We start from the raw sequence: 21,911 nt of genomic DNA on the forward strand, positions 1-21,911 counted from the left end.
CTATTAGTACTACCAGATAAGCCTAGTGTTGGATATTGGCGTACATTGGGGCAACAAGGCAAGCACCGCGGCTGTTGAGGGTTCGAGATTTGAGGCTTGAGGTGTTCGCCTTGTTGCCCAGCCAATTGAGACAAAGTGAGTCGAGTGCTGGCATCATTCACCCTTTGGTATTTCGCACCCCAGTTAAGTCATGGTTTTAAGTTGTGCTTGGTGGTAGGGGATGCTCGCTGACAGGGTAGCGTCACGAAATACCCAGAGCGTCACCATGTGAAAACCCATGAGTAACCCGTAGCTACCCGCCACCGCCTTCTCTTTCTGGGTGCCGAATGAGCCATTCCCGCCACGAGTGTAAGGTATGACCCATGTCGCTTGGTGATTTTTTTTCTCTGTTTGGTTGTTGATTGATTGTGTGTCTCTTGATGACCGCAGATGAGAGCGAGCAAGTGAGACACCAAGAACCGAGTGACCGATGGTGTAGGAGTGCGTGACGTTTCCAAGCCAGGCCCAATCTCCGTAATCCATCTCTGCGCCCAGCTAGTCCTCCCAAGCGTCTCCGCCAGTAATTTTGTGTGTGTACATGGTGCCGCCAGCCACCACCTGACGCGAGGGCGGAGCAGCAACCTTAAACACTCACCCACTCGGCCCGAGCATCCCGTGTTATCCGTCCGCGTAAGCACTGGCATGGCGGCGGCAGCAGCCAGCCAGCCCTGACGTCGGCGTGTAGTGCACTCCAGTACGGTATATCAATACCAGTCGATCTCCCCCCCTCTCTCCCCGAGCTTATTGATATCTACAATTCCAAAAAAAAACCGCCCCTTCGAAGCCAACCGAAAACGATCCCGCCACCACCACCCTAAGAAATGTCCTACCCTCCGCAACAACAGCAGTACGGCTACGGCGCCCCGCCGCCCCCACAGCAGGCCTATATGCAGCAGCCAATGTATTATCCGCCGCAGGGACAGCAGCAGTATGCGGCACCCATGCAGCAGGCGCCGCCACAGAAGGAGCGCGGGTTCATTGCGGGAATGTAAGTGCTCCAACAACTTACGGCGAGTGAGAGGATGAAGGATTGGAAGCTGATGTGCTCCTGCAGTTTGGCGGCGATTTGTTGTTGCTGCGCTTGTGATACTTGTATCGATTGTTGCGAGGTAAATCAATCCTTGGTTGGCTGGAAGGTGAAGGGACCATTGCTGACTGGATGTAGTGTTGTTGCTAGTAACGATAACGAGAAGGAGAACGGGGAGGAGGAGGAGGAGGATGAATTGCTGGCTCAGATGTCCGGACTGCTTGTACCAACCATTGGCGTTATTTGCTATTATCGAATTAATATTTTATGACAACTGTCCTCCACGCTCATGATCGATGTTCGGGTGCACTTCCAGCTGGGAACTCGGTCTGTGCATCATCCCCGACCAGCTCGGTAACCATAACCTTCGCCGATACCGATACCGATACCGATGTCACGGACAATGCTATGAACGGGCCCGGACCACGGACCACCAACCCCCAACTTCCATTCAAACAACTCCCCCGCTCTCCTGCACATCCACCAGCTACCTACCTACCCAAGTAGGTATCCCGTCTATAGGTACCCCGTAACCCACCGTCCATATCCACAATGCAAGACCCGCACCGAACCATCGACAACGACGAGGACGAGGACGCACCCTGGCGTGCAAGCACAGAGACTGTTCCTCCCCCCAAGCCCCCCCAAGCCCCTCCAGCCCCTCCAGCCCTCCATCAACCATCTAACACCCACAGGCACCGCCCCAATACACCCCTCGCAAACCGGCGCATTACTCCAGCACCGAGACGCACCCATATCCGGATCGAGATCCGCCAGCGTACGCTCCACATCATCCTCCTCCTCCTTTTTCTCCTCCTCCCAGCACGAGCCCGAGCAGCACCACGACCATGACCGCGACTACAACGGCGTATACGGCCAAATATGCGAGGAGAGGGAATTGTCTGCTCGGCCTGTGCATCGTCATGATCGTTGCCGGAGGGGGCATGGTGCTGGCTGGATTGTGCTATTCCGGAGAGAGTTCGTGATGATCGCACGAGTAGGTGGACTGGTCACTGGGCGCAATGCCGATGCTTTGTTGCTGCTGTCCGAGGAGGAGGAGGAGGAGGAGGAGGAAATGTGTTGTGTAGATATGTACATATGGACGGCAATATCAATATCAATCCCCCATGAGTATCCCCCCCACTAACCATGATCTGGTTTGCTGGTGGAAGTGATATCGTGTGATTCCCTGCCGCATTAGTAGCAGTGGCCGTTGGACGGGGACCGTGTCATATGTGTGGAAGTAGAAAACGGATAGTCCATTACGATAGGACGTAAATAATGTATTAGAGCTGAAGTGGTATAGAAGAAGTCTAGCAAGCTTTTTTGGCAAATAGGTCTCCAAGTTCACGAGGATGGGGTAGGTATAAAGTAGTTGGGTACCTAAAATCGCCAGCTGATGCAGTATTTTAGTTACGAGATAGGCTGTGCTTAAATAATGCACGACATACATAGGCCTCATATCGCTATCCATTAGGCTTGAAGCTCTTTACAATACAAAACCGTGCCCGGGCAGATCAAAACCGTGCCCAGGTACGGTAGATCAACTCGCAACGTGCGCATAACTATGACAAATTAATTTCCGCATCCCCCCTCTTTTCCTCCAGCTTCCCACCATTTTGATAGGGTATAACTAACAAGTACTACTACTACTATGACTACAGTTAAGGGGCAGACAACTATACATGGTTGGTATATTGAGAGTAAGAAATAGGCAGGCAGGCTATGATCGATCGATAACGATCACCAGTATTACATACTGCACAACGCAATAAAGATATCCCATAACAGAACATAACAGAACAGAGGGATTGGAGTCTGAAGTAAAACGAAACCCGAAAAACGAAACCCCCAAAACGCCGCTGTCCAAAAGTCCCACGTCCATTCGTAGGTCATCCCACCGCACCCCCATCAACGGCCACTGAAACAAAAAAAAAAGAAAGAAAAAACATAGGATCCGCAAAGACAGGACAAAGGCACGGATGAATGGAGAACATGGCACCAACAGAAACTCACATGGACGCCCAGAGAGCCAGCGAACCCGCTAGCACACCCAGCCACCACACGCCGACCACATGTCTCGACGCCGCGCTAAGGAAATACACCGCGCCCAGATAGCTACACGTAATATCGCCGGCGTCGTCTCGTTCGCCGTAGCTCATCTCCTTCCCCCACGTGAAATCCCTGGGACACGTGAAGCCCAACTGGGAGGGGCAGCTCTGCACCAGCGTCCAGCACAAGTCCTTGCACGGCCGGACCTCCTTGTATGCACCGGGCTTGACAATCTCGTCGATTTTCGTGTTCCTACTAGGAACCCTACTCATGCTTTGGTTGCCGTTTTTGAGCCAGCCGCCAGAGCTCGTCCACTCGTCGATTTCGTCCTGTGCGAGTTTAGGCATGAACGGATGTTGTTGCCATGCCGAGTCGGTGTTATTCCAGAACAGCTTGTTGGAGGAGCGCTCGGCGAGGTAGGGTAGGTTTGAGGAGTGGTCCATGCACCGGGGAATCGTGACGGCGCAGAGCCAGTTCTTGTAGGCGGCAGAGCAGTCGTCGCAGTTGCGGACAAGACTGTAGGCGGCCGAGTTCGAGGCGTTGCATTGGATTTGCTGGAGCGAGTAGGTAAAGTTCTTCCACCACTTGGCTGACAGGTCGTCGTAGAAATCTTTGAGCGCGATGTTTCCAAAAACGGTGGGATTGCTGGGCACCGCGTACGCAACCTCGGAGCAGAAGGGAAGGTCGTAGATGATCTCGCAGTTGCCGTCGGTCTTTGTTTTGAGCGATACCGGCCGCCAGAGAATCCCCGAAGTGTCGGACGTCGTCTTGTTGCGTGGACGCGCAAGGTATCCGGCATATTCGGAGGAGCGGTTCAACTCCCTTAGGTGGAACTGTTGCTTCGAAAAGTTTCCTAGGCCACGGGTGGTTCTGGAAACGGCCGAGTTGGCGGGACGGATGCGGGCGAGTTGGCGCACGGCGCAGTAGCTCTTCTCCAACCCTACGAACCGACTCGTGGTTGCGCGGTTTTCTGCGTACATTGTGTATGGATGATACAAAGAGTCCGCAAGATCAGCAGCGGTTTCGTCCACACCTCCGCTCTTCGACGAATGCTCCGTCATGTTCCCCGTTATCAACAGCGCCGTGGAATCGTCCGTATCAACCAGATAGAGAAACTGGTCCTCACTGAACCCATGGTAGGGCTCCTCCGTCGATAGTGAGATCTCATAGTTCCAGGGCGGATTCTCTAGCCATGCCGTCTTCTGGCTAGACGGTCGTGATTCGGCATACACCCCGACCCAAATATCGCCCGTCGCAACGATGTCTAACCTCCCGAAACCCATATCGACCGGCAGTACATACTGCACATTATCATCCACTTTTGGCCCTGGTGCTTTATTACTCGTGGAATTCGAGACGTATACTTGAAGCTGTGGCGGTTGGCTCGACGCATGGTCATCGGTCGTATTCGATACCGGCTGAAGACAAGTGTTGAAGGTGATATAAACCGTCCTATTCCGGACCGTTTGTCGGCTCTCCAATCCTGCACCGTAGTCGCCCTCGTAGTCGTCATCCCACCGTTTCCTCAGCTCACCACGTCTCCGCTGTTCATTGTCATCATCATCCTCCTGGTCCCCGAAAATCCGGGCCGCCGACAAGTGATGCACCCAGTTATCCCCCCAGTCGATGTTCTGTGCCCTGACCACACTGTTCTGCTCCTCGCGCGTAAAGGTCGACCGTTTTGAATGCGTAGAGATTGTCCGGTCGACCTGCGCCCCGCCAATGCCCACGCCATCCAGCCCCGAGTGTCCTAATCCTCCTAGCCCACCCCCGAGCCCGCCAATAACTACGTCGGCGTAAAAGCTGGGCTCGCCGCCACTGCCGCTGCCATCAAGCTCCTCGGCGCAGCTACTCCATCGCGGTGCAAGGATGGCTATGAGCGTGTAAAGGAGTAACACCGTCATGCTCGGTTTCCGTCTTCGCCGTCGCCACAGTGGTGGTAATGCCGGTGCCATCGTTTCGTTCGTCTGTTCGTTCGTTCGTTCGCTGGTCGTTAAAAACACAGTAGGTAAGAGGCAGGTTGCAAAGGTGTGTTTATCGAGGTGGTAGTAGCATAACGAGGAATGTTTACGGAGAAGACAAGGCGACCGACGGGCGGAATAAGCGGAAGTGACGCGCAAGCGAGTTTCAGGGATACCCAGAAGGGTCCTATCTCTAGCGGTGTCCGATTCGACGACCGGATCCCTCAGCGGACAACGAACTCACTGACTAGCGGGGGAAGACCTGGAGAGGTCCTGGTGATAGTTACGAAGGGGAGAAGAAAGCTGAAGGCTTTTTTGATTGCAGTTATCGCTACACAAGCTCCACAGATCTCCATAAACAAAGACACTCTATCCCGGAAACGGTAGGAGGGGCCAGATTACCTGGTAATTAGACCCCTGTGGGACCATTATTCTGGGCTGCACATGCCAGGAACCATTTGGATACATATTGGTAGAAAACTATGGGTATTGAGGTCAGGGCATATGATCACCCGTACAACAGAAGTTGCAGTTCTTAAAACAACCCATATCCACGGTCAGAATCACTAGCAATCACCGTCACCACGAGACATGTACCATCATCCATAATCACCAAAAATTAGGTACTAAAGAAGTACGAGATATGTACTAGCAAAGATCCCTATGGCAAGCCATATCAATATTGCGAAGCTCTCCTCTCCAGTTATTACAGGCTCGTTACTCTACACATCCACAGTAACCCTCATCTCGGAGGAGGAGGAAGGGAGGAAGGAACACAAACACCCGGAACGACTAATACAATGCTCGATACACTCCAAAGGCCATGCAAAATTGCGCAGAAACGAATTGAATTGCCCTTCACTCCCCCAAGCCCCCCCTAACCCCAATCCAATCCCACACAAAGGCGGCCAGGCGTTCAGCGATGTGAGCCATTTGTGCCGTTCGTCGGCCCCGACATCAACGACTCCATGTACTTCTCATAATCGTAGCCTTGCCTTCCGTTTTCAAGTGTTATTGCTGGCATCGTCTTGACCAAGTCATCGATCATAGAGTCCGGAATCAGACTGTGTCGTAGGTCCACCTCCGTCACGTACTCCTTGCCGTCGGCCACCTCTCTGAAACTTTGGTAGACTTGCTCGGCCGAGTTTTGGTCCTCGGTTTCTTCCACCATGAAGCGAATGAACTGTTCGAACGTGACCTGGGTTCGGCCCTCACTGACATCTTCGAACACCTCGTGCATCTCCTCTTCATCGTATACGAGACCCAAGGAAGCCAGAGCAGCGGAAAACTCCAGTTCCTGGAGGGTATTGGAGTGATCACGATCAAAGTGGCGGAATACAGATTCCCATTCCTCTAGCTGTATTGGCGTGAGGTTGGTCATGTTTCGCGCAACGATCTTACACGTCAGTATATGGCAACCGGTTGGGCTGGATCGATGACAAGTACCTGATTCTCCAAAAAGCCCAGCTTCTTGGTCACACTCCCCTTCGCGAGTCCGTACTCATACTCCAGGTCGTCGTAAGAATGGACAGTGTAATCATTCTCCTCAACATTAGCTTCCTCACAATCTTGATCCAGTTTCTTGATGCGATGCAGCTCTTGCTCCAGAGGTATGACGTTGCTGTGTAGGCTTCGTACGATGTTGAGTTGGCGCTGGGAAAGGACACTGTTAGCACCAGTGCCGGCACGCGATGCGATAGAGCGCTTACCTCCGGATCGCCAGCCAACCCACTGATCTCCATAGTTACAGTGTTTAGGCATAGGGCAAACTCGTTCGCCGCCTCGGAGAATTGCTTCCTGAGCCACTCTTTGATTCTAAGCTAGTTTTTAGCATGATCTCTTGTTGACACATTAGGAATTGCGCTACATACTCTCGGATCTTCTGGTTTATCTGCACACTCCTCCTGTTCTCGGCCTGCATCAAGCTGGTCCACACTCTGTCTAGGTTCGGAAGGCTGAGATGTGCGGGTGGAGTGTAATCCTTGAGACCGTATGTACCGAGCTTCGTCTTGATATTTCCTAGCAACGACATGAGGTCTGCCTTTTCGGCTACCCATGTCCTCTTCAGTGTGCGCTTGTATTCGGCAAACTTCATCGATTGTTGCTTTGCGTCCACATAGGTGCCCTCAAAAGTCGCTGCTTCCCATTGTTTCCGGGTCTCGTCGATTTGCTTCAGAAGCTAGATAGGTAATTGGACATCAGCACGTGGTTCTCGCTTGCGACACGTGGGCTTTTTTTTCCACTAACCTCCGTCATTCGTTTCTCGTAATTATGTTGCATCTCCCACGCGCTCTGCATGACCTCGACGAACTTCTCGACTCTCCGTCCAGCAGTCTCGATCCTGTCCAGGTGCGAGAAGGCATGGAACCAATACGCGATGTAGGTCATCATACTCTTCTCGTCGGGCTTCGGCACGTCGCACACGTCCTCGACATCTAGCAGCGATGGAATACCGATCTCTTCACTCGCGATCTTGAAAGCAAGGGCGGTATTGCCCTTGTGGTCGCTCTTGTCGAGTTGATCGAAGTCGATCAGATCTGGGCGATGGATGTCCAACAAAGCGCAACTGCCAAAGTCAGCACATTGGGAAAGATCGACAAGGTCGCATTTCCGAGCCATACAATGCCAGTCCGTCGTTCCAACTCGCCGAGAAGTCACGCACCTGCACCCCCGGGTAGCAGGCCGTTTTCCGTTTACACCATAGCAAAAGACCTTCCTTCGCAGTCAAGCCTTCGGCGCTGTTCGGATCGTCAGTCTCATCCGGCCAGAATATGAGGGGGGTTCGTCGCCCGTGGCTACGTACTTGATGTCTGTGATGGTGAACCGGAGAATCAACGTCCATATCAGGCCCAAGATCAACTTGAGACTTCCATCGACGATATCCTCCGCGCCAATGTTGTACAATCCGATGCCGCGGCCTTTGATAAACTCGAGGGATTTGTGTACATTTTCGCACTTCTGCACCCGCAGCCGTGGATTCGAGGCGTACTTTCCGAGCGATTCGTTGCCGAGGATTTCTAGAAGGTGGATCAAGACCACCTGTTACATTCCGGGTTGCGATGTCAGACCCGGGCTTTGGTATGCCAACAAAACACAAGTCGACGAGGGAATGCACGTACACCATCACTGAGACCCGTCTGTAGTGATTCAACGGGCTTCAACTGCCTCACTGCGAGCTTGGAATTGAGCCTATAGGTTTACAAGTGAGCACAACTCCGGGGAGGGACGAGAAGCGCCGCCGCGGCCTGTGGAGGGGCGACACACCATTTTCTGAATGTCTTGTCCTGGGTGATGACCCACTGTGGACTCGCCATTGGCATGAAGCGGTAGCGAGGGGTACGGGAACTAGGTAGGTAAGCGGGTCGAGGAGCCGGATCGAGGAGTCAGCGGTGCAGAAGCGGTTGTGCGATGTCGACGGCACTTGTTGTCAACGGGGTTGAGGTTTTTGGAGTTGATGGAGATCCGGGGGAGTCGGAGGCTCTCTTGTTTCTGCGTTGGAGGTGGGAATCTCCGAGTTGTGGAGTTAACTTGAGGTCGAACGATGGCGGCGGTTCAAATTGAGCTTTGGTGTGTGTGGTGCTGCTCTGCTCTACGTCCACCCTGGTCGTCGCTTTTACGCGCCTTTCTGCACTGAGCTTGCGAATCCTTGCAAACGAAAGAAATGGCTGGCACGGAGGCGAATCAACGCGCACGAAGAGTGAGAGACGGAGGCAATCAGTTAGCGTGGAGCAGCCAAACAACGGAGAAACCAACAGACAGATTCACGTCCCTTCGTTTTGCCCTGGTCATCATTCCTCATTCGTCGTTTCACAGAGATTGGGAGAGGTAGCTACTGGCCACTGGTCGCTGTGACGACGATCGTGAGGATATCGTGCGTTGCCATAGCACTGCCTCTGGAAATGGGGTCTCATCGACGGTGGCAGAAGCTTGAAAAGGAAAGGATTCATCATCATAATTGCCTCCATTTGCACCTGCACTAGACTCACCAATCTTAGCGTTTGAAGCCGTTGGGTTGAGACAAAACTCCGCAGCACGTGATGCGAAAGGGCGCAAATCCCTTGCCGATTATCCTCACAGATCGTGGAACATCACGGAGGGAAACCATCGAGGTCCAGAGTTGTCCGGGGCATCAAGTGTCCTCGCATTCATGCTTTTGCACTCCAGCAAGGGCTCTACCGCGCAGCTCGCGGACTTCATATTCTGACGAGCGAGGTGTCAAGGCTACAGACGACGCTGAACTTGTGACGAATACAGTCCGCTCGCAACCATCACGAATATGGATGATCTTCGTGCCCCGGAGCAGGGGGAAACCTGATAATCACCCCTAGCCGATCCCTTGCCGTCCAGTGCCGTCTGGTGGATTTCAGTCCATCGTAGGGACTTTTGCAAGCCTTCGATTACGTTTATGTACCGGCCCTACAGGCCTGGCCTATCCAAAGGCTAGAGCTGATCGAAAAGTGCAAATATTAGTAGAACGAGTTGCCAATTATAGGGACTTTAAGCTACGTGCGTCTTGTATGAAGTGTGCTATTTTTCCATTCGAATTACTTTGCTGGTCCTGCTCTGCAGCAGATTTTTCTCCGTCAAACTGTGCCAAATGCGCCGGTTCCCAACATATTACTAGTCAAAGATTGGCACTCTCCAGCCGGCTTCTTCAGGCTTCAGGTCCTCCTACGAACACCAGACGTCCCGCGTCTCAAAGCACCGAAACATAACGGGCAGGTGGAAATGGGCGGCCTATCCCACCGTGTAAGCGCGATCAACTACGGCGGAATCCAACGTACCAGCTTTCTACTAGTATAAGCGCCCACGGCGTTTCTTTAATATTGGGAGTAAGGTTATCCTACCAGCCCTATGTAAAGTAATCGGCTGTTTGCGCCAAAGGAGTTTGAGTTTATATTTCTTTGGGATTCCCGGGTTTACAATACTGACTCTCCTCGTGTCCAGATCCATCGTTATATTGGTAGATGATTTTTGACCAGTTGCATGAGAAAGAGAGACTTTAGACATTTGCCGTTTCCGCACAACCATACGCCATGATCAGATTAGAGTAAACCGAAACACTCGACTGAACTGGGTTTCTTTGGAACCAAGCCAAACTCCAGCTCCATTCATACACTCTGGACCACCGAACAAAACCAAGCGTTCCAATTCTACTTCTCTATCCTCCTAGACTACTTAGGTGGGCCTTTCATACCCCTAATCAACCACAAGATGCTCGAAGATGTACGTTTCACATGTGCACTAAGGAATCTGACGAGTCTCGACGGGTACATACTTCAATACCTATTCCCCACGTCCTTTTCACATTTACGAAGCTCCACGAAGGCAAAGACAATACCGAGTCATACATACCAGTCAAGCACCCTGGGATCAATGTCCACGGCGAAGGAGATCTTGAGGGCCCAGTCAATATATCCTGGAAACCAGCGATTCGCATTCTCGCAGCGGAGGGGAATGACGAAGAACACCATCCCCAGAAGAGACCGATTCTCCACCGACGCTAGCTACCGGGAGAGCTGTTGTGATAGGGCTATGTATATGAGTGGCGGCTCGAAGTACAGCCTAAATCACGTGCGTGTCTCCCGCTATCGATCATGACGGCCAAGCCTTTACCGTCACGAACGACATTTTACCGTGATCCGGCCATATCTAGCCGGAGGATCGCGACAAGTCGCCGTCGCAGATGACAGAACAATCAGCCACCGATCTGGCCTGAAAAAGAGAACACACAAGGCAGCAGCACATTGCACGTGACACCGACACGAAGAAGTGGGATCGGGATTCAGGACTGCCGTCCACGTCTTTTGCCATCTGAATACCAACTTGATTTGTCATCTCAACGTAGGATGTTCCAAACATTGGCGGGTTTCCTCCATGCTGTCCGATAAGCTCCGCTTTGATAATTTGACAGGTGAAGCGAACCTTTATACAACTCGGCAGTTGTGCTTGCTGCTTGATACCAAGTATCTAAGGCCGGAATAGAAGCCCGTGGTTCTAGTTATAGGTATCGATTGCCTTACCACAAAACCTGGAAACTGCGAATTCGAATGGTGGGGTGTTTTTCGTGGGGTTAAAGAGTGCGCTCTGCTATTACGACGGGGGCTTTTGGGCGCGTGGAACTGGACTCTGGAGTAGCGCTGTTAAGGAAAAAGGATGTCATGCAGCAGCGTCCCGCCGTACAACAATGTCCCGACGCGGCGGCGACTTTTAAATTCCGATCGTGATCCAAAGACCATTGAGTGGGGAAGACTCCCAGAGGCATTGAAATATAGAGAGGGCCCACATTCAGAGCTCATAAGTCAAGGACCCTATCATCCGACTCGCATCCTTTTTCTCGAGATCCCACCACCAGAACTCTACTCCACATAATTCTACCACCATGGCTGACCGTCTGAAGCAACTCTACCAGCATATCTCTCAGACCACTACACCTCCTCATCCTTTCGACCCTCTGTCGTCGGTTGAAATCGAGTACGCCATTGCTCTTGTTCGCAGGGATCATGGCAAGCTCGGATATAATGCTATCACTCTCTCAGAGCCGAAGAAGAAGGAGATGATTGCGTGGTTGGCAGATCCGTCTCTCCCGCGACCGCGGCGGATGGCGGAAATCGTTGCGGTCGACAAGGACTCAGCACTCTATGATGGTGTGGCCGACCTCAAGGACGGAAAGATCGTGAGCTGGGAGAAGTTGGCCGGAGTGCAACCACTGGTAGATCCCATTGCGCCTCACAACTCGTCACTCGCACAATGCTGATCCGAGATGGTCAGATCACAATGGAGGACCTCCAAGACACGGAGAGGGTAGTACGGGAGGATCCGAAAGTGATTGAGCAATGCAGAATATTGGGCATCGATGATATGTCCAAAGTCTACTGTGACCGTGAGTTTTACGTTGCCTAGGAACAGCTTGAGATTGCTCACAATAGATCAGCATGGACGATCGGATATGATGAACGTTTCGGCAGTGATGTCCGCCTTCAGCAGGCGCTCATGTACTACAGGCCGCACGTGGACGACATGCAATATGCATTCCCTCTGGACTTCTGCCCGATCGTCAACACGGCGACCGGTGAAATCATCCACATTGACATCCCGTCCGTCCGACGGCCCGTCAACACCTTTGCTAGCAACTACATGCCACCGGACATCGAGAAGATTGGTGGGTACCGCACGGATATCAAGCCACTAAACATCACGCAGCCAGATGGTGTATCCTTTACCATGAATGGACGCGAGATCAACTGGCAAAACTTCAACATGCACATCGGCTTTAATTACAAGGAGGGCATCGTTTTGAACAACATCTCTTTCAATGACCGTGGAAATGTCCGCCCTCTTTTCTACCGTCTTTCGCTGGCTGAGATGGTTGTCCCTTATGGAAACCCCGAGCATCCCCATCAACGCAAGCACGCATTCGATTTGGGCGAATACGGTGGTGGTTACATGACAAATTCACTCTCGTAAGTTCCAATAAACAACACCAGACAGTGATACAGCTGATGAAGATTCTAGGCTTGGTTGCGACTGCAAAGGTGTTATCCACTACCTGGATGCTGAGTTTTGCAATCGTGCCGGTGCTCCCGTGACTATAAAGAATGCTATATGCATCCACGAAGAGGACGCGGGTATCCTCTTCAAGCACACCGACTTCCGCGATGGTTCCACCATTGTGACCCGTGGCCGCAAGCTTGTTATCTCCCAGATTTTCACCGCCGCCAACTACGAATATTGTGTCTATTGGATCATGCACCAAGATGGAACCATTCAACTGGAGATCAAGCTCACCGGTATCCTAAACACCTACGCAATGGCCCCCGGCGAAGACACCCACGGATGGGGAACCGAGGTGCACCCCGGTGTCAATGTCAGTACTCCACGACACCACATTGTTTGTCTTCTCCAATGCTAACTTCTCTAGGCCCACAACCACCAACATCTCTTCTGTCTCCGTATCGATCCCCAGATAGACGGCCAGAAGAATACCGTCTTCCAAGTCGACGCAGTACCGGGCGAAGCCGAAGTTGGATCGAAGGAGAACTTCTACGGCAACGCCTTCTACGCCAAAAAGACACCCTACAAGACGGTCGCAGAGTCCCAGGTTAATTACAACGGAGCTACATCTCGCACCTGGGATATCTCCAATACCAGCAAGCTGCATCCCTACTCCAAAAAACCAGCCACCTACAAACTTGTCTCACGCGAGATTCCGGGTCTCCTCCCCAAGCCCGGCAGTTTGGTCTGGAAGCGGGCCGGCTTCGCTAGACACGCGGTTCAAGTCACCAAATACCAGGACGGCCAACTGCACCCAGCCGGGCGCCACGTACCTCAAACATCTGGCGAACCATCCCTAGGTCTTCCTGAATGGGTCGGCGATGGAAACGACAAAATAGAGGATGAGGACATCGTGCTATGGCACACATTTGGCCTCACGCACTTTCCCGCGCCCGAAGATTTCCCCGTCATGCCAGCTGAGCCCATGAGCTTGCTGCTCCGTCCCAGACATTTCTTTCTGCGCAATCCTGTGCTGGATGTACCGCCTAGTTATGCTAGCACGCCTAGCCAGGTGGCGGCTGGGAAGGGTATCACAGATTTGGCGGATAAGTCGAGTAAATTGGCATTTAGGGCTGCCTTGGAGACTGAAGCTTGCTGCAAGAAGTAAGGAGACGAGTAAGGGGGTGGAGGTTGCGATTCGAGCTTGTGGATTCAAGATGAGTGGTTTTATCTTTTGCGATTTTCTTGTTTCATTGTGTATTACTCTGGTGGTTTCATGTCCTTTCTTTCTTTATGGGTATTTCGTGGTTGCTTCCAAATTGAGTCTGTATTTTTTGAGACTACTGGATTTGAATCCGAGCGGTAGTACTACTGGAGACCTTCGGCATCAATCGCACCCCACTTTTTGCTACTGTACTTACTGCCGACAACTAGTCTCCCCAAGCTCCTTTCCTTGCACATGTGTCTACGACAACTTGTATAAAAACGGAGCGCGGTCAGTACGACAATTCCGTTTACCGAGTGACATTTTATGAATGAGAATAAATCGGCCATGTAGTTAACCGCTACTCCATCAGTCCAATCCAGTCTCGATCTCGTTGGCTCCGCGCTCCTATTAGGCGCTCGATACAGAGAGAAATGTGGGTCCATTTCCTAGACAGATATCTAGGTAGCCGAGTTGTGAGTCCACCGGCCTCAGTGCAACCTTCAACGACAGGCCCCGCTGGGCCTTGGAAGAATACTGAGATCTAATCACCCGCAAAGTGGTTGCAGAAGGAATGCGGAATTGCAGCAGTATTTCTCGACATTTCTCGCAGTAACTTGTGTTCTCTTGGCATTGTGCATGATCTGGATGAATCCTGACGCATAGCCAGGTTCGAACGTGAGGCAGAGCATCTGGGCTTGGGTTCGAGCTTTGGGCTCGGACAGTACCTAGAGAACGAATTGTGGTACATAGCTGCAACTGTGCAAGTGATAACGAAACGAACGAGATGAATCGGTCAATCAACAAAAGTCCTACGGAAAAGCCCATGCCCGCAAGCAGAAACGAACTCCATATATACCCATCCCCGGCGCCCAGACCCACCATCCATAGTTACACCCGAGTGTATCTTTAGAGACAATTAAGGTCTCGCCCGAAGACTCATATTCACTTGCCCCGAGCCATGTGACCCGAGCCACTGCCGTCATTGAGAAGTTCCGCTCCTATCATCGGCACATCCGGCTTGTACATAATCCTCAAAAAGCTACCTAGTGCACAGGCTCACCTGCCGTTGGGGAAACCCATTCTGTCACAGCGGATCTGAGCGAACGAGGGAGAGAGAGAGAAGTAGTTGTTTAGATACAGAAGAGAATGAACGGGCAACAGAGAGAGTATATAAAGAGATACAGGAAAACGAAAACCAAATTCCGTCATATCAATCTTCCAAGGTCATTCCATAATATCTCTCCGCATGATATAACTGGTTGATCATTCGTCATCGAGTCAATCCTATGTCGATTACACGCCGGTCACTCTCCTGCCTTGCTCGATGCTTGAGGACATTAGAAAGGATTCGTTCACTGGCGAACAATTCCCTCGCCAACCTCAAGGACTCCAGTGGAGCAGAAGGGGGGCAATCACGCCCCGCGGAACCGTCGACAGAAGCATATGGGATCGCAAGATTGTTCATCAAGAGTGATGCCTCTGTCAGCATTGATTCGGAAACGCTGGTGTCTGGTTCGGAGAGCGGCGGTTGCACGGGACTTAGTGTCGGTGAACTGAATGCGCTGGCGGGAAGTTCTAGCAGGCTCTCGAGAATAGAAAGAGAGAACCCGGAGTCCCTAATCGGCATATCCGTCTCTGTCGGTCGTGGCTCGAGGGTGGGCGAACCCCAATGGCTGGGTGGTAACCAAGGAAGACCCTCGGCACTAACGGCTAGAGAATACGGTGAGCCGGGTCGGTTTATCGGAAGCTCTTTCTCTGTTGGCCCAAGTGCCCAAGGGACGAATCTCCAGGGCTAGATGAGGCTTTGAGTTCGAGGTCCACAGGCATAGCAAAGGACGCAGGGATAATAGGGCTCATGGGTGCTGTCATCCCAACCAGCCCCAGTCCCAGTACGGGCGAATCGGATGGGCCAGAGGGCGATACGGGAGGGGGGCCCTGAGAGTCCGAAGGTATGGAGACTTTTGGATGGCCATCCAGCTGAGAGAAGAATGGGCGGAGCGCCTCTAACGGAGGTGGTCCAGTAACACTCTTGCCGTTATCCACTAGGCTGCGATCCTCCGGGAGTGTTTCCATATACGGGGTCTTGTTGAACAGTTCGTCTATATACACCGGCAAAAATATAACTGCAATGCAAGAGATCTGGGACAGGCTCAGACGCGTGAGCTGGGACCAGTTGGACTCCTTTGTGGCCAAGCTTTTGAAACTATGCGTTGACACATTCTTGAATGCCCTCCTGTAAACCCGTGTTTGGTTGAGTACTTGCTCGAAAGCGAAGGGAAACAACGATGATCCGCGGACGCTGATCAGGGACGGAGCTGTTCGGACCGTTCTTTGAACGCTCGTGAATGCCGACCGGATGGTAGACGCATCAGATGAATCTTGCGATTGCCGGGACCCAGGGAGCACACGGGCCGCAAGAGCCGGGTTGCAGTCGAGTATGGTTTCCATGAGCTTTGACAACTGGGTTATGCCACGACGGGCGTCCCGATTCGACCGACTACGAAGAAATCAACATCCCCCGTCGCAAAAGAAGAAACAAAGCGAGACAGGGCACTCGGGCATGCCTCTCCTACGTACCAGTTGAAGATGGTCAGGAAAATATTAAGGGAAGACTTGTACTGCTCAAGACTTCCCAAGATCCATCGGAGATCGCCCTCTTTGGCCGCCCATACCGCACGGTTCCAAAACGTCATGCCGGACCTGCGGTCCCTCCACACGCCTTCGAGTGCCTCCTCGAGCTCCGAGAACGCACATACGCAGCCGGTCAGTGTGTTGACGATCTGGTTGAGGTAGAGCATCGACTTCCGATATCCCTTGCCGGATGTTTCGAATTCCGCGATGAAATCGTCCAGCTGGTGGAATATCATGGTGAACGCGGTAAGCTGGCCGAGGGCATTGCGGGCAAGGTTTGGGGCATCGCTCATGGTGGAGAGGAAGCCAACGATCTTGACCGAAACTTGGAGAAGTCCAGTGATTGACGATGCCACGGAGAGACCGTCCATCATTGAAGTTGTCGACGCGATGAAGCGCGGAATGATTGATCGATTGCACTGCGGGCATTCCCTCTCTAGGCAGTGAGGCCTAGCAGAATTCCTCGGCTTTGTCCGCCTGAGGCTCTGAGGGCTGCTGTGTGTACATACGTGTATGCGTAATGCCGAATCGGTTTCGAGCACGGCCTCGGAACTGAGACCAATCGCCAGTTCTTTGGCTGTCAGCTCGGGAGTTAAATTTTCTGCTAGGCCCATCACGCAGTCTGGTTGGCTCAGTTGGTAGAGCGTCGGTCTCATATTCTTCAGTATGACTCCCACCCAGTGGCAGCAATCCGAAGATCGCGAGTTCGATCCTCGCACCGGACACAATCTTTTTGCGCGGCCTTCCCGGGGTGACGTGCATTGATTTTCGTTTTCAGCCTCCATTTCCACTTATAATGGTCCCTAAGCCAAGGTCCTATGGGACACAGCGGAAACGGCGGGCATGACAGATGCACGAGCGGTGAGATTTCGCCGACCTGGCTAGACCAGATTTGGTGAAGTTAAACGTTCAGAGTGCACTTGCTCATTTTGCCGGCGGGTCTGTCTGTCTGTTCATCGTCTGTCTGTTTCATCGTTCTATCATCTGTTCGTTGTCGGGGTTTTCATCAGTATGCTTTTCGTTGTTATTTGTCCTGACCTCGTCATTCAACTCGCGAGGTTCTATGATCTCCTAAATAACACAGGCGGTCTATTCTCTCTACTTATCGATTCCTCTCTCGTGAAATACAATCGGTTCTCTCTCTCTATCTCTTATCAAAGTTGCCAAAGGGTCTCCCCGGTCCTAATGCTTCACTAACAATGTAGGCGGAAATCTCTTATGGATTTCGATGAAGGGGTCATCGTCTCTTTGAATTGTGGTCAGTTATCTACATGCACCAGTCCAGTCCGTCGGGGCCCATAGACGGGACTGGACTACATACATCCAGTCCGCCTGGAGGTGTGTGCTAGACGGCCTAGGTAGTCCACTGGTGAGAGGCCCACGGATGAGTGATCAATTCGGAAAACAGCAGCAGGACAGGATACTTCAAAGAAAACGTAAAGTAGCGATACTAATACAAGGTGATGAACTGATGAACTCATGAGGACTGATGAAGAGACTGGTGAAGTCTCATGATGAGACCAAGAACAACGACAGGCAGACAGAAGTATTGACAATAGAGACAGATAAACGATGGATGACCGCATCGGATCTGGATCAGGTCCCACCAAGTCTCAATAAGGTCTTCTCTCTCCGGCGCTCGCCAACGGTCCCAAGCCGCCTCTGCCTCCGCGCCCCCTCACTGGGTACGGTCCAGTGTTCTCCATCATCCGGTCCGGACGGCTAAAATGCCGGACGGTCCGAGCCTGGTACGGACGGTTGCAAAATTTGTCCGTTGGGTCCAAGTCTGAGACGGACGGGTCGGTCCCCGTCCAACGATGGAGGACGACCGTCTCTAAGTCACGTGAATATGATTCGGCTGATTGATGATTTCTGAGCACCTATATCCTACGCACCAGCGTGGAAGTTTGTAGAGAATACTACACTGTAGTAGCAATGAGAGACCAGAAACCAGAAGTTCTCTCCGTGAATTCCCAGAACCCGTCCGGCTTACTTCAGGCTCTCGGGGGGAGACGACTGGGCTGGTACATAGATATGTATTTTTACCGCGGCCATCTCGAAGCCCAACCCGAACTAGGGGGTTTTTCTTCTACGGTCCAGCGGGATAAGGAGTATTCGGCGGACCCGGGAGGCCGAATCGACATGACACAGAAATACACGCTGCCGCGGCCTGCGTGAAGCGAGTACCTACACACATCAGATACGTACCTACAGGTACTCCGAGTACATACCTAGGCCGCACTCCACTTCCCCGGATATCCACTGGAGCGGCAGAAACAACAAAACCATAAAACCATAAATGCACAGCCAGCGGGCTTGTCGCTTCGATCAAGGCTACCTACTATGCTATTAGTTAGCGCTTTAACTGGGCTTTGACGAATCGACGGTCCATCGAGGCGGAAAGAAGACCGTTACTGTAGTATAGTGCAGTAGACTAATCTCCCTTTCGATCTGTGCAGCACCACGTTGTCGAGGGTTGTGATGGTACTCTACATAAAAAAGGTGGTGTGTTGTTGGTCATAAGGGGGTGGGGGCGGGGGCGGGGGGGGGGGGGGTGGTTGGTTGATGCTTCTCACTCAACACATTTGTCTCATGCCATCCAGCAACGCCATGGCCAATGAGTGGCCGGTGAGGAAGTATAGGCGAGGGAGCTGGGGAGGCAGCTGAGGAGAAAAGCAACAGAGAAGGCCAAGCTGTTGATAACCCGCCGGCTCGGATCTGGGAAATGCAATATATCGTTCGGGCCTAACAGACCATGAGTGACGGTTGATGCCGCACCGACGGCCGGCGGGCGTATGCACACATCGGGCCATTTTGATCGGACGGAAAAGAAAAGAAAAGAAAAGAAGAAAAAAACGAGTAGTGAATGAACGGAGGCGTTTGTTGGCGCGCTTACAGCGGCCAATATTCAATACCGGGGGGTGGTACAAGTGCATATGTGCATAACTCCCATAGGTAGTTGCAAGCCCATACATATCATATGCGTAATTACCCAGCAGTAGTTACCAACCATCGCCACGAAGATCCCGCACCCAATCTCCCGGAGCACCCACCTGAGCGGAAGGAGAATTTATCGCCTCTCCGCCGATTCCGCCTGCAAGGAGCATAGTGCGGGCGCAGCATACCGGCAGATATGTACCGCCTTCGGCAAACAATCTCCTCCAGAGTTCAGACGAACGGGATCCTCAGTGACGATATTGCGCCGTGCGGACAGCTTAGGTAGGTAGAGTATGTATATAGGTAGGCGGTCCGGCTCGAAGAGGCGCCACTAATCATCGTGCCGCCCATAATCATCGTACATAGCCGATGCAAGCTACGATCAAGTCAGAGACAACTAATAACTAGGTACATATATGGAACTGCCGCTCGCCTCGCAGTTGAATATGATATCTACATAACTGGATCATATGTAGTCGCTCCGCTCGCTCATACGATAACTAGTACCATGGTGACTGATGGGCGCTTCCCCTTTCTACATACCATCCACCATTAACTACCTAGGCCTAACCATGTATGTAGATCCCGCAAAGAGTTTCCAGCGGATTCGAGGCGCGGAAGCCAGCTCCGAACCACGGGCTAGGTCGATTCGACGGCGGCATGCACGCAGGATAACGCGGAAGGGAGATGCATCGGCGGCAGTTAGTTGGATACATACCAACTGGCGGGAGGGAGAATGGAATAATTGGGGAAAGTGCCCTACCTAGGTATATGGTTGTAGCTGTCTTGAATCGGATCGAGTGGAGTAGGTACCAAGTAGACACATAACAGGAGGAGCCACGGGAACGGGAACACGTGTCTACTAGTAATATGCAACGAGATTAGCCCCACGGCTGTTGGTTACAATATATCTACCACGCGGCTGCAGAGTGTGCACCACGCGGCACACACAGCCTGACTCCCAGCCTCCCATCCCCCTGGAGTACAGAGCGACTTCACAACATCTCACTCTCACTGTGATTCTTTCCGCCACGAGCCAGCGTGCGCAATCCTCCCCCGACGGCGGATAGGACTTCCCTAACCCCCGAAGCAGGTGCATAAGTGCAGAGGTAGACAAGCACCCACCTTTGATTCCGCGCACCGACACACTGGCACTGGCACTGGCACTAACACTCCCGAACCGCCAGTGCCGGCTATTATCCCCGCACAAATACTACGTGGAAGCTTCGGACCTTCGGTTTCCCTCCGCATTTGGAACATGCATGTCCGGAGGAGGCCGCCGAGCGGAATAAGAAAATACGTTTCTAGCTCGATGGGGAAGAACTCGGAACCCTGAAGTTGCGGGGCGGGAGGTAGGTACGAAGGTAGGTATCTACGAAAGGTATCTACACAGGTATGTATCTACACAGGTATCTAGAGTACATAGAGACTCCACAGGCCACCAGGCAAGCAAGCGAGTCGTTATCGACGTACCTATGATACGTACGTACGGTCGGTCGGCGATAGGTACCGTAGGTAGTTCGTGCATGCGTTGGCGCGCTTCAGCCTTCAGGCGGTACCGGGTTCGCTTGGGGTGCATATAGCATAGCTGCGGTAGTTACCCCAGATATCTACGTACGAGCTCATTTGTCGGAATAGCGAGCTGTCCGAACCTGGAGCTCGAGTCAGATCGATAACGACGATCTCGAGAGCGTATGTGCCCGACGGGAATATTTACTCTACATGTACGATATCTACCTGCTTGATGGCCGTAGCTACATAGCTGGCCAGCCCTATCTATATTGTATAGTCGGCGATTCCAACAGTGCAATGCAGTCAAGTACCGCGGGGGGGCTCTCCCGTGACTCGTCCCATGCCTTATTTGCCCCAGAGTATGCAGTGAACGCCGATGTTGTAGCTTTAGAGTAGCTACCGTTGGCTGGGTCCGAGCTGCGGGGTCGCGGTTTCATCCCCCACGAGCTGGTGTCTCGTCGGTTTCGACATTCCAGCGGTCGGCGAAGCGGTCGGATAAGGAAGAAGGACGAGACGAAACGAGACGAGACGATATAGTTAACTGCAACTGTAACTGTAATTGCAACCCGCTGTCTTGGGTATGCATATCCGTCCGATCCGTCATGTGTGTGTGTGTGGGGGGGGGTAGGCGGGGGTGATGGCGGGACCCAACGACACAACACAACACATGCGGCGAAGAGCGGACGCCGGACGGCTACTGCCTACGGCGCGTGTATAGTATCGGTATCGGTATGATAGCCGTGAATGTCGACAGTCGTACTCGGCGATTGATTTATGTGCATATAAGCAGCAGCTGACACACGAGTCCGTTACTCTAGTTACTGCCGGACTGGACAGGACTGGACAGGACTGGAAGTAGTAGCAGCAGCACAGTTACAGTTCCTGCGCCGCCGCCGCCGTTGTCGTCGTCGTGGTACGCGTACAGGGCTACAAGGCGGAGCACACACACTGCGGACACCGAGTTAAAACCCAACTACAGGGGGCGAGCAAGCGCGAAACGCCTGATACCGTACCGGTATCATGTATCAGGCGATGTCCGCGAGGCCCCTCC

The 21,911-nt window shown here is 52.5% G+C and overlaps 5 protein-coding genes and 1 non-coding gene across 6 annotated transcripts; 3 read left to right on the forward strand and 3 right to left on the reverse strand.

The window, feature by feature from the left end:
* Positions 1-739: 739 nt before the first annotated feature.
* BZA05DRAFT_392279 (uncharacterized protein) lies at positions 740-1,341 on the forward strand. The gene is made up of 3 exons (XM_051483078.1): positions 740-1,027; positions 1,094-1,148; positions 1,205-1,341. The coding sequence occupies exons 1-3, from the start codon at positions 970-972 to the stop codon at positions 1,335-1,337; spliced, it is 246 nt and encodes an 81-aa protein (XP_051341143.1). The 5' UTR covers positions 740-969; the 3' UTR covers positions 1,338-1,341.
* A 1,737-nt stretch (positions 1,342-3,078) lies between these two features.
* BZA05DRAFT_334583 (stretch-activated Ca2+-permeable channel component-domain-containing protein) lies at positions 3,079-5,022 on the reverse strand (the record flags this gene model as incomplete). The annotated part of the gene is made up of 1 exon (XM_051480735.1): positions 3,079-5,022. One exon carries the CDS (start codon positions 5,020-5,022, stop codon positions 3,079-3,081), a length of 1,944 nt encoding a protein of 647 aa, XP_051341144.1.
* A 639-nt stretch (positions 5,023-5,661) lies between these two features.
* On the reverse strand, positions 5,662-8,710 carry BZA05DRAFT_429361 (calponin homology domain-containing protein). Its single transcript, XM_051486127.1, has 9 exons — positions 8,344-8,710; positions 8,199-8,268; positions 7,883-8,118; positions 7,701-7,817; positions 7,327-7,645; positions 6,951-7,258; positions 6,789-6,894; positions 6,526-6,732; positions 5,662-6,475 (listed from the first exon to the last, which is right to left on the reverse strand). Exons 1-9 carry the CDS (start codon positions 8,397-8,399, stop codon positions 5,996-5,998), a joined length of 1,899 nt encoding a protein of 632 aa, XP_051341145.1. The 5' UTR covers positions 8,400-8,710; the 3' UTR covers positions 5,662-5,995.
* Positions 8,711-11,201: 2,491 nt separating this feature from the next.
* Positions 11,202-13,841, forward strand: BZA05DRAFT_247901 (peroxisomal copper amine oxidase). The gene is made up of 5 exons (XM_051479994.1): positions 11,202-11,791; positions 11,851-11,962; positions 12,014-12,542; positions 12,595-12,946; positions 13,001-13,841. The coding sequence occupies exons 1-5, from the start codon at positions 11,462-11,464 to the stop codon at positions 13,739-13,741; spliced, it is 2,064 nt and encodes a 687-aa protein (XP_051341146.1). The 5' UTR covers positions 11,202-11,461; the 3' UTR covers positions 13,742-13,841.
* A 1,371-nt stretch (positions 13,842-15,212) lies between these two features.
* Positions 15,213-16,824, reverse strand: BZA05DRAFT_247904 (uncharacterized protein). Its single transcript, XM_051479995.1, has 2 exons — positions 16,358-16,824; positions 15,213-16,277 (listed from the first exon to the last, which is right to left on the reverse strand). The coding sequence occupies exons 1-2, from the start codon at positions 16,783-16,785 to the stop codon at positions 15,518-15,520; spliced, it is 1,188 nt and encodes a 395-aa protein (XP_051341147.1). The 5' UTR covers positions 16,786-16,824; the 3' UTR covers positions 15,213-15,517.
* A 207-nt stretch (positions 16,825-17,031) lies between these two features.
* Positions 17,032-17,136, forward strand: BZA05DRAFT_t108. The gene has a single exon. It is a non-coding gene; the product is annotated as a tRNA-Met (tRNA).
* The last annotated feature ends 4,775 nt before the right edge of the window (positions 17,137-21,911 follow it).

This window comes from Tricharina praecox (assembly GCF_024521635.1).
Source record: "Tricharina praecox strain CBS 144465 chromosome Unknown BZA05scaffold_7, whole genome shotgun sequence".
NCBI lineage: Eukaryota > Fungi > Ascomycota > Pezizomycetes > Pezizales > Pyronemataceae > Tricharina > Tricharina praecox.

Excerpts from the sequence above, each read along its gene's own strand:
- BZA05DRAFT_392279 (XM_051483078.1), top strand. The coding sequence starts at position 970 with ATGCGGCACCCATGCAGCAGGCGCCGCCACAGAAGGAGCGCGGGTTCA. Across the intron at positions 1,028-1,093 it reads CGCGGGTTCATTGCGGGAAT|TTTGGCGGCGATTTGTTGTT; the intron begins GTAAGTGCTCCA and ends GTGCTCCTGCAG. Across the intron at positions 1,149-1,204 it reads CTTGTATCGATTGTTGCGAG|TGTTGTTGCTAGTAACGATA; the intron begins GTAAATCAATCC and ends GACTGGATGTAG.
- BZA05DRAFT_429361 (XM_051486127.1), bottom strand. The coding sequence starts at position 8,399 with ATGCCAATGGCGAGTCCACAGTGGGTCATCACCCAGGACAAGACATTC. Across the intron at positions 7,646-7,700 it reads TGGAACGACGGACTGGCATT|TTGCGCTTTGTTGGACATCC; the intron begins GTATGGCTCGGA and ends TGACTTTGGCAG. Across the intron at positions 6,476-6,525 it reads TGGGCTTTTTGGAGAATCAG|ATCGTTGCGCGAAACATGAC; the intron begins GTACTTGTCATC and ends CTGACGTGTAAG.
- BZA05DRAFT_247901 (XM_051479994.1), top strand. The coding sequence starts at position 11,462 with ATGGCTGACCGTCTGAAGCAACTCTACCAGCATATCTCTCAGACCACT. Across the intron at positions 12,543-12,594 it reads TACATGACAAATTCACTCTC|GCTTGGTTGCGACTGCAAAG; the intron begins GTAAGTTCCAAT and ends TGAAGATTCTAG. Across the intron at positions 12,947-13,000 it reads AGGTGCACCCCGGTGTCAAT|GCCCACAACCACCAACATCT; the intron begins GTCAGTACTCCA and ends TAACTTCTCTAG.
- BZA05DRAFT_247904 (XM_051479995.1), bottom strand. The coding sequence starts at position 16,785 with ATGATGGACGGTCTCTCCGTGGCATCGTCAATCACTGGACTTCTCCAA. Across the intron at positions 16,278-16,357 it reads TTCCTGACCATCTTCAACTG|TCGGTCGAATCGGGACGCCC; the intron begins GTACGTAGGAGA and ends ATTTCTTCGTAG.